This window comes from Oncorhynchus clarkii, chromosome 15, assembly GCF_045791955.1.
Source record: "Oncorhynchus clarkii lewisi isolate Uvic-CL-2024 chromosome 15, UVic_Ocla_1.0, whole genome shotgun sequence".
In the NCBI taxonomy this organism is placed as follows: domain Eukaryota; kingdom Metazoa; phylum Chordata; class Actinopteri; order Salmoniformes; family Salmonidae; genus Oncorhynchus; species Oncorhynchus clarkii.
In genome coordinates this window covers 29167189-29187667 of record NC_092161.1, presented here as the reverse complement: position 1 = coordinate 29187667, position 20479 = coordinate 29167189, and the positions used below count along the sequence as shown (strand labels likewise).

The 20479-nt window shown below is 41.3% G+C and overlaps 2 protein-coding genes across 2 annotated transcripts in view; both read left to right on the top strand.

The window, feature by feature from the left end:
- Nucleotides 1-7652, top strand: part of LOC139366766 (POU domain, class 6, transcription factor 2-like) — an 83662-nt gene extending 76010 nt beyond the window's left edge. Inside the window, exons 8-9 of the mRNA XM_071104469.1 lie at nucleotides 2735-2903; nucleotides 6983-7652. Of these exons, the coding sequence (XP_070960570.1) occupies nucleotides 2735-2903; nucleotides 6983-7505 (692 nt within the window). The 3' untranslated portion in view covers nucleotides 7506-7652. The remainder of the gene's footprint in view (nucleotides 1-2734; nucleotides 2904-6982) is intronic.
- A 10151-nt stretch (nucleotides 7653-17803) lies between these two features.
- Nucleotides 17804-19398, top strand: LOC139366765 (OTU deubiquitinase with linear linkage specificity a). Its single transcript, XM_071104468.1, has 3 exons — nucleotides 17804-18008; nucleotides 18473-18594; nucleotides 18745-19398. The coding sequence occupies exons 1-3, from the start codon at nucleotides 17841-17843 to the stop codon at nucleotides 19184-19186; spliced, it is 732 nt and encodes a 243-aa protein (XP_070960569.1). The 5' UTR covers nucleotides 17804-17840; the 3' UTR covers nucleotides 19187-19398.
- Nucleotides 19399-20479: the final 1081 nt, after the last annotated feature.

Here is a 20479-nt window from a genome sequence, read left to right as displayed (position 1 = left end):
ATGGTATATTGGCCATATACCACACCTCTTCTGGCCGTATTGCTTAATTACACCATGGCATTGTTGATAATACTCGTTTCTGATTGGCTTGAAGGCCATTCTAGAGCGTGCATTATTTCCCTGTAATGCATGGTATATCAGCACGGTAAAATTCAATGGCTATAGTTCATTCTTACATGTTCTATGTTTCAGCTGCTTTTGAAAGCAACAGTCGAACTGAAAACATTATTGTCATCGTTGAATTCAATTTTCATAATAGCAAGCTAGGACTGATGGCTTGGCTAGCTAAACTAGCAAGTCTGTTTGTTTGGTTACCAAGGCAACAGCCGTAGCTACCTAGTAAACGTTCTAGCTACTTCAGTGGATGTTGAACACATTTCTACTGTCAAATTGTCGCCATGGTATGTATGAGAGGGAACATCAAGTCGGGGTTCTCCGTCAATGCATCGTGGAGCACACCTTCCACGTCGTTCAGGAATGCATAGCCCCTTTAGGTGAATATCCCGTACGTGGACACGTACGTGGACATCGACATGTGTCGATTCATACATAATATCGTTTTTTTTTATTCTACATTCCTCTTGCCAATATACTGCCCTGGTCCAGCTCATTGTCTTTGCAAGGTCCAAGGGTAACACTTTCTTTGGATAGTCCATCTGTAGATGCTCTACAGACTATCCACAAACCATCATTAACGTTTAGCCTAACTATCTACTAATCTACTAATCTACTTATCCTAACCCTAAACTTAACCCTAACCCTAACCCAAACCCTTACCCTTACTCTAACCCTAACCTTTACCCTTACTCTAACCCTAACCTGAACCCTTACTCTAACCCTAACCGTAACCCTTATCCTAACCCTAAACTTAACCCTAACCCTAACCTGAACCCTTACTCTAACCCTAACCTGAACCCTTACTCTAACCCTAACCGTAACCCTTACTCTAACCCTAACCTTTACCCTTACTCTAACCCTAACCTGAACCCTTACTCTAACCCTAACCGTAACCCTTATCTTTACTCTAACCCTAACCTGAACCCTTACTCTAACCCTAACCGTAACCTTAGCAAGCAGTTGCTTATCAACAGATAGTTTGTTGATAGTATCCATACTATAATAAAGTATGACCAAGATTTTTATTCTAAACGAGCGGATGTTTTTTTTTCAAACATTCAATGTCTTTTTAGGTCACAAATGCCCACTCAGGGTACATAGGAACTTCAAACCCAATGTAAATGAAATCCAACGCCATCATATGGAATATGTATTATTTGTAAAGCCTTGAAGGCAGTCATATAGGAAGGAGACCAGTGATGGATCACAGTGGACAGACAGTGTGGGCACCACTTACAGAGAGGACGAATCATTTCATAGAGAAACACACTTCAATGGCTCTCCATTGGGGATAATCAGATGCTCATCAAGGTGGAAGTGATGAGGACTGAGGATGCAGCTAGTGCCCATCCTCCCATCCTTTTAAGATATTCAGGGCCTGCATCCCAAATGGCAGCGTATTCCGTATATAGTGCCCTACATTTGACGAGGCGAACCCTCCATTCAGTCAAAAATAAAAAAGAACTATAGGTCCTGGTCAAAGTAGTGCACTACATTGGGAATAGGGTGCCATTTGGGACGACTTGGTCCCATGTCTCCAAATGTTCGCACGTCTAGAGCTCTGCCGCCGGAGAAGCTCAGAATCGCTGCGTCTCTTATGAGGCCTCACGGCAAGATGGCAGCCCGATAGATTTTTTTTCTTCAAAACGCTTGGAAAATTCCTTTAATAATTCATTGATAATGACCAAGATGAATAATTCACTGGCACAAACTTTGCTTTAGTAAGCAGGATGCCAGGGCACCTGACATTGATGTACAATGTGAAATCACTTTTTATTAGCTATGAAATTCTTCATAATGCTTCAGGGAAAATAGGTCCCCAAAGTCACTTAGATGTGGGTCCGCAAAAGCAGCAATTTACAAACAACAATCAAACAATAAAATGTCTTCTTTAGAGTAGAGTTGAATGCCATCGTTGAACAACTGAGTAGTGCAGCACACACAGCAGCACACACAGCAGCACAGTCGTTCTGCGGAGGTGTCAACTGACTTCCCCAAAGGAGGGACAGATGATTGGAATGATCCTCTTAATAAACATTCCACAGGCTTCTTTTTCCATGATGAAAGCGCAGAGTTTGGGCTATAAAACGGTTGGCTTTCAGTCTGCTTATTGTTCATAATGAAACAGGAGGAATGCTGAGAACGGCAATGGCACCACAGTGGACTAACCTATTGAATGGACATGTCTCTGTGCTGCTGTGTCCATTATGTGTCACGTTGACGATTAAATGAGGAGCATTTTCAATGTAGCGTTAAACGCAAAGCCCTCCTTTCACTCTCGATACCATTACAGTACATATTGTACAGAGACCGCTATTATCAACTAGAGGGCAGAGAAGCCCCAGAATGGCAATCACTGCTAACTCAATTCATAATAGATTTCTAAAGCTACTCCTGTTGTTCGTCAACAGAGACCAGAAATGTCACGTTATAGTGGAATGTGTGTGAATTAGCTATATTCTTTGTATTCGGTGTGTTTAATGGTGCTAGCGCCCCTCCCTCTGCCTCCATCTCTACTCCCTGACAAATCGGGTTTTTTAAAGGCCTTTTAACTATACGAAGAGTGCCTTGGTCCTTCTCGTTTTTTGACCCCCCCTCTATCTGTGTTGTATTGTAGACCCCCAGACGGCCGCCAGCGAAGTGGATGGGGTCAACCTGGAGGAGATTCGGGAGTTCGCCAAAGCGTTCAAAATCCGCCGCTTGTCCCTGGGGCTGACCCAGACGCAGGTGGGTCAGGCACTCAGCGCGGCCGAGGGCCCGGCCTATAGTCAGTCTGCCATCTGCAGGTAAGGAGAACTTGGGGTGCCGAAAGATTCACAGCAAAGCGTGGTCTTTTCTGGCATAGATCTGTTGATTTCGGTGTCTCCTGGAATATTCCTATCCTTCCCATCAAGTGATAAAAGTGTTTTTCTTGACTGCAGTGCAGAAGTTAAGTTGACTCACTCATTGTGGTACTAAAAGTGCAAGTGCAATATCTTACCAGTTTTATTCAAATAAATATGTAGAACCTCGTGTAGAACATCTGAAACCGTTTTATATCTGAATGATGTCCGGTCACTCTCCTGTAGATCAACGGATCCTCTTGCTGCGCTCTCCTGTCGGTGTAGTAGTCGCCACAGTAGACAAAAGGTGCTCAGGAGTGCTGTCTTTGAGACTGCACATGGTTTTCTGGTGTCCATGACGACTCACATCCATATTTCATCTCATATTTAAGCAGACATCATTAAGATATTAAAATGAATACATAATTGAAGACCATCCAGTCAAATGAAGGTCTCATGTCAATTCTCTGTCCTCCTCTCTTCTCCCCCCCCCCCCTCTCCTCTGACATGACTTACTTATGCAAAATACATCACCTAGAGTATTACACGAAGCACTTAAAGCATTTAATAATTACTAAGGCCTATTGCTGTTCACTCTACATTGGGCTTAAGAGAACCTGACAAGAACCAGTCTGTTAATAAGATTGTCATGTTCCACAGTCCCGTAAGGACGTGCGTTTAAACGCCGCATTATCTATTCATTAGATAATCGGACATTTAGTGTTACCAGGTAATGTCTCGTTCTTTTTAAGCCTTTCCTCCTTTAACTTCAGCACCAATTAACTAAACCCCTGAGAAGTGCACATCTCTCGCCATTATATTACGTCCCAGCATTCAAACTCCCTTCATTCTTAAGTTTCACACGATCTAAAAGTACAATTGTCTCTGTTCTATTTGATTTTTCTCACCAAGTGTACGAAATCAATAGTTGAAATGTCGTAATCACATCTAATTAAGCGCTGACATTTGGCCTGTGGCTAATGTCATTTTGCCTTTTCTTTGTACCCTACCCACCCATAGTATTGTGCTTTACTGCAGTAGCATGCATCACTGTCAACAGTTATCATCACTGTGCAACCTTCTTATTCCTGTATTCATTTGTAATGCGCTTCTGAACTGCATGTCCTCTGCTGATGACCTGTCCTGCCTACAGTATGTGACCCACTGCTACCACGCGCTCTTAAAATGTTCATCACATCAGCATCAAACGGCCGGTATAATCTGAAACTGGGGGAGCAGGGTTCTTATGAGCAACAGCCCTTTCAAACTAATGTTTCAAGTCTTTAGAAAAAAAACACCCATGAAATATTTACACGCGTGCATAATTCAGACATTTAGAACGTACATTAAAAGCCATTAGCTTCAAAAAAAAAGAAGAAAAACACGGAACAGGTAATGTGTCCTTGTGAGTTCATCTATGTCGGTAAGACCGTCTTTTTGTTGTTGGCATGACGTTTTAAGTAGATAGTCTTCACATGCTTTAGTTTAGTTAACATCAACAGAGACATGGAAGTTGGAGGAGACGAGGGGACCGCATGCTAGCTTAGGGGCTTGCTGTTGTCATATGTCACTGGAACAGACAGTGACACAGAGTTCCATCTTGTCGGATTCCATTGCTCACTTTGTTAAAAAGGCTTCATTAGCTTATCACAGGGCCACAGACATCCCATAAGGACATCATCAGACCAATGGGTTGGAATATTGTCTTATCATAGAGTGCTTTGTACCAGCAGCAAATGCAATCTGTCATCTAGGGTTAAACTAAAATAATGATATTGCCAAAAATGCTTTTTTAGATAACGTTGCAAATTATGATCGATGGCATGCTTTCCCAAATGGAGGACACCTTTTCTTGCAGAAAAAAATCGGCATTAAGTTTAAATCCACCTCCTCCTCAATGCAACTACGCGTCCAAAGATTCACTGTGCTGTTAATGTGACTACCGCTCAGAATGCATCGGTGCACAATGTTGTCCTAACTACTCGTTTCTGGTGTAATTCCTGAAGGGGAATTATGTTTCCATGTTTAAGCTGCATGCATTTACAACATTCATTTACACTCAGACTTACACATCAAATTAAGCAGAAATGTGCCTTCACACCCACCCTGTTTATATTGCATCGCATCCACTTCTTTCTCCACCTGTACCTGGCATGTTGGATTCATATCTGAAAGCTCGGATACTGATTTAATACATCGGATCTGTCCCCTGTATTCTGTAAGTAAGGGACCTTCCACTTAGTCAAATACCCATTCTTACACATGGCCTCACGATATTGTTAAATGGTTAAACGCAAACAGCACTGTAAGCATTAGCACTTAGCAGATGTTTATGCATGGCCTGAAAAAGGTACTTTTAAGACTGTTGGGAGAGAGAGAGAGGAAGGGGAGTAAAAGAGGTACATATACAGTATGTATTCATTTCCCACTGGTGGTTCTCAACTAGTAGGAGTGGCTCCTTACTGAGGAGCCAGCCGAGCAGCTCTCCACTCATTTGAGTGCATTTGGTCCCTGTTGATCCATGAAATGTCTTGTTTCTGCCCACTCCATATATTTACTGGCTAATGTATTCCTTGCAGGATGGAACCGTCCTCTTTCCACTGTTTAAGAGTGGCTTATAAATAATACTGCCCGTCGACAAGCAGAAATGTAAAAACAGAGTTGGAAAGCGGAAAAACAGACAGGGCATTATTCGCTATCGTTCTGTATGACAAGTCGACTCGCCACTAAGAAATGTCTTTCATTTTGGTCCTGTGAGAGGGTTCTTTCTCCCAGCTCTGAGGCATCTCCTCCACTGCCTTCCAGGAAGATTATATCAAAGGCATCCGTGATAGGTCGAGGTCATAGAAGAGGCGTGTTCCGCTGTTGTTTTAAAGGCGTATTACTTGTTCTCTCAGCCGCTCGCCCCTGAACACCTAGACAGATGCCTGGACTCTCATTAGAGGGCAGGCAGCTTAAACCGCACTCTGACACTGATCCCATTATTACACGGCATGTGAGAAACCCAGCAACTTTAGCCCAGTTCCATCATCCTTCAGCACGTCCAAGCCAAACGCCGTCTCTGTGCTTGTCTCACAGAACACTGCAGCTGACAGGGTCAAAATACACTGAGTTACAGTACAGATACCCCTTACAATGATCTAGTAGTACAGTAGTATCTATCCACTATTTGGTGAGATCATACTGATTCAGCGAGCCTTAATTTAGCTACTGTTCATGACTTAGGAACTCTTTCAAAACTTTGGAACTATTGTTTTGAGCTATTGAGGGTTCATTTCAAAGGCACTAAAGTACACAATACACTACATTCGAATATTTACTCGTGCTTCATGCATTCATAAACTTGCAAGTATATTCAAGACTGAAAAGTGGAAATGTATTCTTTTTAAATATACAATGAGCGCCTGAGGGAGAAAAGTTCAAAAAAATGTATTCAAATGTGCATTTTGATGAATCATTCAAACTGCTTTTGTAAATGATAGTTCTGTGCTTAAGTGCTTGCACTGCTGCCTGTTTGACCATATGAATGAAAAACCTTGACTTTTATCACTTGAAGGGAAGGTATTGGGAAAAATGGCCTTGTTTGGTTAACCCCTTTTTACCTTTTTCTGATTGATGATATGATGGGTAGATGGTATTGTGTATCAATGCATACTAGTGTAGTCTCCGTAGCTAAAGCTCAGTGTTTGATCATTATAGTCAGGTGCTCGGGCAGTTTTATTGGTCCACCTGAAGTATTTTTCTAGCCATTGGCAGGGTCTCCTCACCCCAACGCTGCCTATCTGGGACAGAGAACTACAGCCACAGCCAACCAGACAAAAGTAAAGCGGACAAAGCGAAAACAAAATGGCACCACATGTAACGTTCACTTTCAGCTGCTTTAACTTTGGCTACAAACTGTCATGGATGTAACCAAGGCTGGTGGGTGTCTCTGTCCCAGTGGCAGCTGCTTGGGAGAGGAGGCCCAGTTCACTGAGCAGGCAGGTTATCCCTTGGCCCAGCAGGGCACCTAAGTAAGATTCTTCTCTCTCAATTCTCCCCAGACACACCATCCTGAGAAGCCACTTTTTCCTACCACAGGAAGCCCAAGAAAACCCTATAGGTAGCAGTCTGACAGGCAAACTGAACCCTGGCCTTTTATATCCTGCCAGGTTTGAGAAGTTGGACATCACCCCAAAAAGCGCCCAGAAGATTAAGCCGGTTCTGGAACGCTGGATGGCCGAGGCCGAGGCCCGCCACCGGTCCGGCATGCAGAACCTGACCGAGTTTATCGGCAGTGAGCCCTCCAAAAAACGCAAGCGGAGGACCTCTTTCACCCCACAAGCGCTGGAGATCCTCAACAGCCACTTTGAGAAGAACACGCACCCCTCTGGACAGGAAATGACCGAGATAGCCGAGAAACTGAACTATGACCGCGAGGTGGTCCGCGTCTGGTTCTGCAACAAGAGGCAAGCGTTGAAAAACACAATAAAGCGGTTGAAACAGCCCGGTGACCTGGACCTGGACCTCGGCCCGACCGCGCCCATGGACCCTCTCTCTGATTCTCTGGAAGAGCTCCCTAAATGAACGACCGAAACTAGAGGTAAAGAGGAAAGTTCGAACAACACGGTGGCTCATGACCCAAAGTAGGATGAAGACTGAAAGAACATTCCTCTCCCTTTATAAAGGCAACTGTAAGGACAGTTATGAACATTTGCAAACAAAAATAAGTGTTGTCAGTGTGATTACCACAGTTATTTAAATATTTTGGCAAAAACCAAATATAAGGGAAAAAATATGTTCACATTTGAGAGAAAACATTACAAACCTACAGTGTGCTGTTTCAAAGCAATCGAATTCTGGCCTCATAGACCAGAACATTGTCCAAATTTGGGTTCCCATTAGGGAGATTTTAGTAAAGAGATCATACCAAAATCAAAAACAAAAACACTAACTACTTACCAAAGTCTGTTGCATCAGAATACTAAGAATAATTTTTTAAGTGTAAATGTGTTCTAAATTTTTACATTTGTACTGGCAAAAAAATCTACGATATATGTGTGAGGTTGGGTGTACATTTTATCTTTGTTTCACTTCATTTTATTTCCTGGGCTGATATGTAAATATCTACTAAATACCGTCTTCAGATTGAAATCACAATGTCAAAGTTCTCTTTGAAAGATTTGTCGTGTAAATGCATTTTTTGCTGTGAAACAATGACATTGTTGTTTGTCTCAGATTCCTTCTCATCTGCAGCTATTTTAAGTCACGGTGTTTTTACAGGTAACAACTTTTACAGGTATTCATCAATGATTTTATGGGATTGTCTTATGTTTTGTTGATGAAGGACAATAAAACTTAAGGCTGTCCAAACAGTGTGGGTATACTCAGTACCTAACCATAAAGGTTCTGTCTCTGTTCACCAAAATATATATGTCACCCACGACGGAAAACAACGTCTTTTCAACCTTATTCTCCTTTTGTGACAACTGTGACTTTTTTTTTTTTTATACATACAGAAACATGCCGTCAATTCTGTTATTTCAGGCCTAGTGTTGTGTCAGGGAGAACTTCCCTCAGTGTTATACTGTGTCAAGTGCTGCTGTAAGTCATTCTGTTGCCAAAGCCTGATAGCCAAAGAACACATTGCTTCAGCTCAAGGACTTGGGGAGAGTTTTTTTTTTTTACCTTGGCCGATTAAAAGTTTTAGTTATTTTGATGTGCTTATTACGTTCCCTTTTGTTCTTTTTTTTCCTGCGGGGTTTCTTTCATACACTACTCTACACAAAGGCCAACAGAATGCCAAATAAAATGTTTACTTTCAAAAGAGAACTCTTTGTTAATTGACAACCCTCTTGTATTGCAATATAGAAAATGTGTTGGACTGTGAGGACTTTTCTGCCCACCCCTTTCTGAAGTGTGTGTCTAGTTTGTTCTATTTTCCGTAGCATAGCATAACAGAATTGCTTCCGCATGTTTCCGATAACAAGGTTTGGGTTACAGGAATCTGAAAACAAGACGACAAAAACCACAAAAGGTAGCCCGAGCTTCAAATCATTAAGTACATTCTTCAGAGTACACTGTCACAGAGAACAAATTACACATGTAGAGGATTTAGCAATTATCTCACATTTTTCTGCCCTTAGAGCAAAATATGGATTACTTTCTTTAAGCATTCAGCAACTCATTCTAATCGAATCAATCGGAAGGTTTTCTCATCTCTGAATCGTTGTCTTCAGGGGTCAAACACTGTTTGCAAAATGTCATGCTGTTGTTTTGTGCTTGTTTTCATTGTCTTTTGCTTTGAGTGATTCTACAGCGAAGCCTTGACAGACAGTATAGCCTAATTAAAAAAGTGTATTGGAAAAAGTTGTGTGAAACGCAAGACAACCCAATAGCCCGTCCGCAAGACATAATCCATATTCATTTCAACTAACAAATCATAGGGTGTTGTTGCTGCGTAGCTGTTAATATACAGATCTAAACAGAGTCTCATCAAAACGTCGAGCTCCCCCCCCCCCCTCCCCCTCCCCATAGGTGTACTTCAATATTACCAGGACCCACATGGAGGATTCAAGGAATCAATATTGTTACACCGTTGATGTGTCAATAAGCTATACTGCCAATGTGTTGAACCTCTCCACTGAATATTTGCAAACTAGTACATATGTGTAAAACCACTTCTCAGAACTCTTAAGATTTCACATTGATGTGAAATGTTCTTATTTGACTCGTATAAAACACTTAAATAAGGTGACGGGAGAATGGCGAGTGTTACATGACAGGCTCAGTGAACTTGGATTTTCTGCCGTGTTTTCGTATTGGTGTGTTTTGTTCAATGTCTGTTAGTCCCCCTGTGCACTGGTGTTGCCTAGCAACGTAAAGTGCACTTGATAACACTTACAAACGCATAAGGAAATAGACATTCATTGATATTGTAGCCTGGACTGTATGTTCCAGTAGGCCGAGGTGTAAGAGGTACTATACATACAAGCTCCCTGACGAGTTCATTCCATTTATTAGTTATTATATACCTTTACAGGAAGTAGTGTTAAACAGTGTCATACTACACCTTTTTAGATATTTAAAGGCAGTATTACTAAATAGTGGTCAATCCTAATATACTTTAAGTCATATGTGATTTAAATCAATCCAAAGATTTTTTTGTGTGTTCCCTCCCTGTCTCACCCCACCTCATCCCAACATGTAAGAGAAGTGATGATGCTGCGGCTGATGTACAGTATGGGCATGTAGTACTGAGGCTCAACAATGAAGCTGTAACCAAAAACAAAGACAAGGAACGGATTTATACCTTCGCTCAAACTTTCGATGCTGGACCAAAGCTCTATAGTTATATGCACATTGTACAGAGAAATGGGTTCATGTCGCTGACAATCTTGAAATACGAAGAGAGTCGATGATTAGATAAGTTGTAGTTCATTGACATTTTACCTCAGCACTGTCCTCGCACACTGAGCAATGCCACGCAAACGCCATGACAGAAGAAAATACAGAAGAATGGCCCCTGTAAAATGTTTGTAAGTAGTGTTCACTTCTAGTGGGGGGGGGGGGGGTGTCTGAACTGAGATTCTGTATGCCATGTGTTTTATTTTAGTCAAGTGGTTTCCAGGGTAACATGTACAGGACTTTCTAAACTTTGTTGTCACTTGTTTTTTTTGTTTTTTTCTCTCTCTGTGACTTTGTTACATGCACTGCTCAGTTACAGTCTTCAAGGTGTGCCCTATTTCATAAGGGGCAAAGAAGGCTTTATAATTGCCCCCAATTATGTTAAAAAAATAATAATAATAATATTTTAAATAAATGTTTTCAAACGATATCCACACAGACTCACACACCAACTGGTTTTGAAATGTTGTTAGAACTCAAGAACGACCTTGAAACCAAAGCTGATGAATCTGCAAAGGTTGCTTTAAATTTTATAGACTGAACTTAATCTATAGAGCAATATCTGTTTGGTCAGTTATGCAGCACTTTGTGTATTTCTACAATTCTTCAAGTCTGTCACATTTATTTGTAACATAATGAATAATAAACAATTGTTTGACATGAATGGACTGTCTTGTTTCTTATGAAATGTAGAATAAATCATCCGAATCTAAAATATATGTTTAGGGACATTTTAGAGAACTTCTCTGGTAAGAGCTGCATATGATGATGAAGAAAGCACTAATGCACCACATTCCTAACAACATAGACTCTTAGAAAAAAAAGGGTTCCTCGGGGTTCTAAGAGTGTACCGACAGACATTGTAAACACTGCAGTTGGAGTAATAAGGGACGGATTGCAGAAAATCTGCTTTTTTGAATTCACTGTTCTCCAGTCTCAGAAGATTTTGACATATTTTCCTCTCCTATTTTACCAATGCATACTTTGCTGTCAGCGCAAGTGCCTCTCAATTCCATTAAAACCCAGACACAGTGTACACGTACATGTATAGTTGGAGCATAAAGTTAACTCAGACTTCTGTGTTCTGCTCGTATCCCCCCAGCCCACCCCCTTGGCTATCAGTTTAGAGGTTTTTTTTCTTCTTGCACTTCCACTGTGCCATGATTGAGAGAGATGTGTCCACAAAGGCTTTTCCACCAATGAACCACCTTTCAATACAGAGAGTTTGCACCTAAAAGCAAACGGACAGGCTGCAAACCTCTGGGGTCAGTAGCAATTCATTTAGATTTCCATAGGGTCAATAGAAAGGAATACATGTCAGGGTTATTTCACATCAATGTTTCATTTCTTTGCCTTAGCAGAAAACAATACCGAGACAAGTGTATGAGGGGGAAAACACATTCTTGGGTGAAAGCCTTTTGAAACTAAACTCCAAAGTTTGAAATAGCTTTCTTGTCCATGAAGCCTTTGAAAACTGACTGTCTGGTGAATAGAAAGTAGTAAATAAATAATAATAATAATAAAAAGCACAGACAACATAAATTATTAACATTAGGCTGAAAACTGATGTTGAAGATGTTTTTTGTCATCCTTTCAGTTTTTTCCCCTCTTCGTTTCGAAATACTAGATGTATTTTTAAGTGGCGATGGTTGAGGTATAACTTGGGCTATTTGATATTCTTTTGTTTTGTATTTATTCCAGTTTCTTTATTTTTCTATGTACAATATCATTGTGCAGAGACAGCTATTCTGACTCGTCTTTTTTCAATATCTTAAAATGTTTATAGTTTGTTGATGGAAAAGTCAACTTCAACTCCAAAAGTTAGTGTCAATAAGTGAGTGACCAGGGCACAAAATCAACAGATCTCACTCTCAACATATAAACAACACACTACCCTTGTAAGGAGAGGTGTAACCCGATACGTGAGGTGGAATCATAGAAATGGAATAGAATAGACAAACATTCTTAAAGTCCATATTATTCAGTTCACCCATTTGCCTCTGGACAATGCCATACTGATACAGAATCCTACTCAAATGTTCAAAATGGTACAGTTGATATGCTGATATTTTGGACCACATATCATGGGACATTGTTTAGAATTATAATCAACAAAAATATAGATGTAAACACGCAACAACTTAAAAGATTTGACTGAGTTACAGTTCATAAAAGGAAATCAGTCAATTGAAATAAATTCATCAGGCATATGGGAGCCAGGCCCACCCATCGAGGAGCCAGGCCCAGCCTATGGGGAGCCAGGCCCAACCATTGGGGAGCCAGGCCCAGCCAATTACTTTTTCCAGACAAAGGTACTTTATTACAGACATAAATACTCCTCAGCAGCACCCATCTCCTCAGACGATCCCACAGGTGAAGCCGGATGTGGAGATCCTGAACTGGCCAGGTTACACATGGTCTGCGGGTGTGAGGCTGGTTGGACGTACTGCCACTTTCTCTAAAGCCTCGGCTTATTGTAGAGAAATGAACGTTCAATTCTCTGGCAACAGCTCTGGTGGACATTCCTGCAGTCAGCATGCCAATTGCACGCTCCCTCAAAACTTGAGACATCTGTGCCATCGTGCTGTGTCACAAAACTGCACATTTTAGAGAGGGGCCTTTTACTGTCCCCACCACCTTTGTAATGGTCATGCTGTTTAATCAGCTTCTTAACATGCAACACCAGTCAGGTGGATGAATTATCTTGGCAAAGGAGAAATGCTCATCAACAGGGATGTAAAGAATTTTGTGCACAAGAGAGAAATAATATTTTTGTGCTTATGGAACATTTCTGGGATATTTTATTTCAGCTCATGAAACATGGGCTAACACTTTAAATTTTGCATTTATATTTTTGTTCAGTATAGAATATTCTGTTCTATTAATTGTATGTATATGGGTGGGGTAAGGTTGCTAGTAAAGTATCTTTAATCAATACTGTAGCTGTTTGACCCTGCATTTTAAACAATATCTGTCACGATCATCGTATGGAGTAGACCAAAGCGCAGCGTGGTATGTGTTCATGATGATATTTTAATTAAAGAAAGCACTGACCACAAAACAATCGTGACGCTATAAGAACTGTGCTAACAAGCAACAGACACAGAAAATCACCCACAAAGTACCCACAGAATATGGATGCCTAAATATGGTTCCCAATCAGAGACAACGATAGACAGCTGCCTCTAATTGAGAACCAATCTAGGCAAACATAGACATACAATTTACCTATTTACCTAGCCTCATAAACATACAAAACCCCTAGACAAGACAAACACATACATCACCCATGTCACACCCTGACCTAACCAAAATCACAAGGAAAACAAAGAATACTAAGGTCAGGGTGTGACAATATCCATGACCCCTAATAATAATCATAAACATGTCCGTGTTCTTTGCAGTTTACTTTAGTTTAGTTGATTAAGATCACCATTAGCTTCTGAACATGCAGCAGATACTCTTGCTGGGTTCCATATAAAACGTACAAATGCATGACAAAGTACAGAACAGCTATAGACAAGAACAAGTGCCCTATCTCAATTAAATTAGAGGGGGACAATTGTCACTTCTTTATGTGCTGTTGGCAAATTAGACAATTCTATTTGGATTTTGGCTACAGAACGTATATATAGTCTTTCAAACAAGAGAATCTCTCTGGGTTGATCTATGACAGTCTGAATAGAAAAAAGATCATCTCTCTGCAAAAGTCAACCGACTGACTTATAGCACATTCCTGTTCAACTAGACGCCAACTGAAATTGTCCTGGAAGGGAAAGAGGGTTAGAAGAAAATATTATGACATGTCGGCAGTCCAAATGGATTATGTTTCAATATCAGTCAGGACACAGAAAGATAAAGGTGGAGGAGGAGGGTGCATGTGTTGGATGCAGATGGTTTTAAATTGCCCCCTTTGTTTTCCATCAGGCATGAGGCATTCACTTTCCTTATCTTTCCGACAATGTGCACTGGGCTGATGTTCTCAGTAAATGAACTGTCGGTGTATCCCTCACTACCGGCAGCCCTCTGCTTCCTTGTTTTCACTTTCTCCTCAAGGTTGAGATGTTGCTCCTCTCACTGCTCAGCCCCCAAGCCGCTGAGGAGTCTCCCACTATGCTGCTCTGCTCTGCACACCAGGATGCCTCTGGGGGTACAATTACCAATCCTCATGCAATCCAAGTTGTCCATGCATATGATCCCTTGTTGCTTTTGGTGTTGTTCTGGAGGTTTTCCCACCATTATTAGCCATGACACAATTTGAGGCATTTGAAGGTTGAAGAGTTAATAGCCAAGGTTTTTATGGAGATGGCTGGCACCCTGACTGGAGCAGCAGATTGCATTGCCCACAGCCCATTAAACTTTCCACACTGTCTTGTCTACACTGACTGTGTGAATGCATCTTCTCACTTTGTGATGCCTTCTGTTTTCCATCAGGACTCAGGGTTACGCCCAGTGTTTCATGTGTCCCACTTCTCCAAGGGAGTTGATTTGACTTCATTTTTTTCTCTATCATTCTTGTGTGTTGTGGAAATGATAAATTCAATCGTTTTGAATGAATTCAACAGAGATATTTACATTGCTGTAATGTTCAGAACATGATGTAAAAAAAATCTAATGGCAAACACCATCTGCTTTACCTAATTATTGTTGTCAGGGTGAAAATCTATAGGTCTGATTATCTCTTCCAGGGTCAATTCCACCTCAAGTTAACGCAATAAGGAATTGGCTTTATAAATAGGAGGATTGCCCATGGATTGACTTTCAATTTATGAGTTGAAATGAATGGACCCAAACCGGGTCTCTAGCCATAGTCACTGCTATATTTCATTATACAGACAGCATAGCTATCCTGATCATTGTGGAAAATCGTTGTGCTGTCCATTTCCTTCAGATTTATATAATCCAAAAAAAGGTCAAAACAAGACGACTGGGTTTTATTCTAAGTGGAGTGGTGCCATCTGAGAGAGTGCTGTATATTTTTGTACATGGATCACAGGAGTCTTGAAGGGTCAGAGATCCCTTCTTTCGGATGTTTGGTAGTCTGGAAGATAACTGTTCCTCTGATGAGATGTTTGTAAGGACAACATCCACCTCTTCATCCGCCTCTCACTCTCTCCCTGAACCACCTATAGTGTACTTTGAGACAAAGAGACAGAGAGCACAAAGCAAAAGGCAGTGAGTGAGAGAGGAGATATGGATAGAGGAGTGAGTGGTATGGTTGGCTGCATCTTTGCTGTCTTATTAGTGGGGGCCCAGTGAGGACACTTTGGCCTTCTTTATGGGGCCATGATGAGACCCTCCACGCACATCTCAGGAAAATGGCTGGGGGGAAATCACAGATGAGAATCACTCAAAAACAGAGAGATGTCAACAGGCCCATAATGATACCTGATGGCCCCAGAAGACTCTCTCCCCTTTTCTCTCTCAGCCTCATACCTTGCAGAGTTGCACTATACTTGAAAACATAATTAGAGGTAAAAACGGGGAGAAGGAAGCTTTACATCCCCTGATTCTTTTTTCCCCACCTTTCTTTCACTTTTTGAAAGAGGGAGACGGAGATAAAGAAGGAGGGAGGGAGAGAGAAAGAGAGTGAGAACGAGAGAGAGGAGGAGGTGGAGAGTTCCCTCTGTGAGATGCCAAGGTGCTCCCAGTCCATTGTGCTGCCGGCTGTCAGGTTAAATTAGGGAGTACAGGCTCCGTGAGTGTAAAAAAATCAATACTTGATGGAAGATTGCTCTCCGGAAAATCTGTTTTGATTCCAGGATTAATTCTTGACCAAAGGCTCCAGCAGAATGACATGCCATTAGGCCGAAAATGAACACATTCTGCAGTGGAAATTGGATGGAAATGTGTCAGGCGATTGCCCTGGCTGGTTGTTCTGCTTTCTGTGTAGAGGGACTGAAGGTGTGGCTGCTGCTGTGAATGAGGCCCACGGACTGACTCCATTTCCAAAGCAAAGACAAACCCACCGTGGCCTCTGAGTATTCTCAAGGCCATTGTTGTCCAGCTCCTGCAAATGCATTCTTACCTAGGTGAAATGCATTTGTCCACCACATTCTATCTCTCCTGTGTTTTCCATAAAGCATGGCATGAAGAATGGGAAATCTTAAAATAAAGCAGGGACTTTTTTCTTCTCTCAACAGCAAGAAGGGGGGAAATGCAATATTGATGAGCAAGTAATGTGTTTGTCGTCACAAATAACATATTTTCCTCTTTGAAACTTCAACAGGAGATAGCAAAGAGCGTCTGAGCAGTGACATCAACGACAGATGCAGTCAAGCTGGACAAAAGTTGTTTGCGGGTGTATTGTGTAAATAGATCATACGGTACAGACCTCTAATACCACAACAAGACGGTCTACATTTGATATTCAATCTCAGCCCTGTGACATTTACTTGAACAAAATGTGAAGACTTATTGAAAATAAACATTCATTTGGTCACTACTCAGTTACACAAAGTAATCCATCATAATTCCTAAAACTCATTTTGCTAGAACAATCAAGGATGTGGGTTAGGTACTGAAGCTGCCAAAGTAAAAGTATCAACATTTCCGGCATCATGAATGAAATGCTATGGGAGAGAGTAGTCCATTTTCAAAATATGTTTACTCTGCGTGTACACCAGCTCCCAAAAGACATTTTGCAACTCTCTTAATGGATAAATATCTGGGCTCCAAAACTCTGTAAATAGACAGAAACATTTCTTGCACACAAAGTAGTCGGAAAGTGTAAGGTATTGCCATTATTTTTGTTCTGGTGTTCCTCCATTGTGCCAGTAATTCAATGATTAAATATTAACATCCCTCTCTCAGTTTCAAGGAGCTTTAATGAATTAGGACTGTCCGCAGTCAGGCAAAGATCCCAAAGAGATGGGCTGAAGTGCTTAGAGGAAGGAATAAGAGACTGTCAGTGTCCACAGAGGCTTTAAAGAGAATACTCTGTATTTCTATTTTCACTAGTGACTAGAACAAGGTTATCAGATATTTATTTCCCAGATATGAATAGTGCGCATTTTATTTGGGATGGGTAGTAGATGGAAAGGTTATTGATAATACCAATCATTAAAATGCATAAAATACTATCTGTAGTGCAATTCATTTTGATGTAGGCTACAGTAAAGCCCATTTGCATTTCTGTGTAGGCTATCTTGACTTTGAAATAGACCTACTCCTTGGATGTTTATGAACTACATCCTCATAAATATTTTCATATAATTCGTTTTACTTGTTAAAAAAATGTGGGATAGAGTGAACAAATGTAGATGACAAACAGTGGTACAGTAGGCCTTCATATTTTTTAGCAGCTCTGTAGACCTGTATGGGTTTAGCGCCATCTACAGTCTAAATAAAACCTCATCTGGAGACGAGTGTGTAATTTTACTTCACCGCAGTAGATGGCAGAATGTATGCACTCGTCTCTTTGGGTATACATTGCCATCCAAAGAAGAAAAAACCTCAACGCGCATTGTGATGACGTCGTTAACTTTGCTGGCCCACGTGACTTGCAGTCAAACTATGTTACTAAACGTTCAAGCTTGTAGGGGCAAACATTTATTTTTAAAGTCCACGATGTCTTGGGTTAAGTCTGTACAGTACAGTGGCGAGGACGTATTTGACGAGGATGCGGATGATATTAATTTACAGGACAAAGAATGGAAGTACAATATGAAGAAACGTGTGAAGGTAAATGCATGGATGTTTATCAATCATGTTTCCACCTAGCTAGCTGTCATAGCTAGCTACATGTTCATTTTTCGTATTTTTTCCCCCTAATATTTTACATATTGCGTTGGTTTATTGGACTTGTTCACAATTATTTGGTTTATCAGCCAGTTATAGCTAGAATGTTCACTTCTCTGTAGCACAGGGCTGTTCAATGTCAGACCTGTAGGGGCGAAACATTTCTCGTTTTCATGGTCCTCTCCTTCTAATAAGGGTAATTCAGACATGGGAAACCAGGAGAATGCAATTAACTACCAGGTTGAAACAAAACCTCGAAGTGTTTCGCCCTGCTTCTAGCGTCACCCAGCACACAATGTGGGCATTGTAGGCAGCTAATGTAAATACAACTGGCTGCATTGTAACCCACAGCACCCTCTCTAGAAACAATGTGACGAACGTTATGCTGTTCTGTGGTTCTCTGTCAGGACGGCTATGTTGATGGCATCGACCATGGAAAAGAAGCGTCACTCCAGCTTGGTTTCAACATGGGATACAGAGAAGGAGCTGCAAGCACCAGGGCCATTGGGCAGCTGAAAGGAATAATAAGGTAGCTTTCTTTCCATGATGTGACCATATGACTCTTTGTGCTGGCTACATTATTGCTGTCCTCTTTGTTGTGCATGACCCATGCCTGTCCCACTCTGTTCTCTCTCCCATTGTCTCTGATTCTGTTGGCCCTTTGTATCTCTCTACACAGTGCTATACAGTGCTGGTGCCAGCTCCAGAGACCAGACACCCCCACCCCTGCCTCAGTGACTGACCTCCTACAGCGGGTTGTAAAGCATGAGGACTCTCTCATGGAGGCAATGAAGACGGCTTTGGAGAACCCCGTACCCAGTGTCAGTGACGTCTCGGAGAACATGGAGGATCTGGGGGTTGTAGAGGTTGAGTCGGGCTGCTGTGCAGGCGGGGGATGCAGCAAAGTCTCAGGCGGCTGTAGGAAAGACAGTGATATGGACATTGGTCCCATCTTGCCACAAAAGCCCCGTTTGAGCTTCACACTGCCCACAGACCCCTTTGCCATTACAGGGGAAAGTCTTGAGCAACTTCTACAGTGTTGCATGGACATAGTGTCTGAACTGGGTCTGCCCCAGGAACTGATTCAGCATCTACAGCAGCTGAAGAGTGCAAAGGAGTGAATGTTAGCTCAGATGCAAAACTAATGCCACGGAAGACTGAACGGGTCTGAATTTTTAATTGAATTTGTAATATGATACTGTATGTAATACATTATTTACTATACATTATTTTCTTATCCAATTGCATATATGCTACAGGATAAGTTGAATCCTTATACTATAGTGCCTTTATGCTAAATATTAAAAAGATAAGACTTGTCGTCTGCACATGATATGGTGTCTTCATTTTTTGATATGGTGTCTTCATTTTTTAAAAACGATTTTGTCTTACTATGCAAACAATGAGCTAGATGTAAAATGTATTTACAATGCATTCCTGTACAGATGTAATGAAATATAGGCTATACCATTGTTCAATCATTCAGCTCTGCAAAAGGTAATTCGATTAAAGTTATGAACGACTCAACCTCCCGGAAGTAATCTTAACACCGAAAGATTTTTGCGGTTGTGAACAATGATGTGTGTATATATATAAACTCTGGATTGCTCATGCTATTTATTGGCTAGTCAGAGACTTTGAAGCTACTTGTCAGCCATGCTGAGGTGCTTAAGTACTTGAACTTGGCACTCTGAATTCAAGTAGGCTCAGTGGCAGTTTTAGCATGTAAATCTTGGGGCAAACTCCCTCAAAAATGTTTAGGTGCATGCCAGCAAAGCCACAATACTAAACGATACATGCATTGCACTATAACGGTGACAAACGGTGCCCACAAACTGTTAGGACCTACATAAAGCTGTCCCAACAGCAGAGCTTTCTTTTCAGCACCAAGGAGGGAAATCTTACCACTGCTACACCTGGCTATCAGCGAAGCCTTGTCTGTCAGTGAAACAGTTAATTCCCCCTCATTTACTGCCTTAACAAAAATATATAGCTGATATGGCTGACTTGCTGAAACAAATGTGGTTTCTACTGACAATTGAAATGTACAAACTATGGCATAATGGGACGATGAGGTGAGAGGCAATCCGTAATTTTGATTAAGACAATTAGTGAGCTAGGGCGGACATAGTCCATAACTATTTGCTCAGCACTTTTGAAATGTGCAGCAAAATAATTCAGAACATGGGCCGTTCTTACGGTATTCTCCCTGTGCACAAAGTCAGAACTGTAGGATAAAGGGAGCAGATAAGCAGACAATGAAAGCTCTTAGAATATTCTATGACTACATTTCTCTAAAACAGGCTACATGTGCACCACCAAGTCAGAACAGTAGGCTAACTTATGAGGGGGGAAAGGGACCAAATTATTAGGGTGAGGCACATGGGCTACTTACAGCTTACTACACAATATAC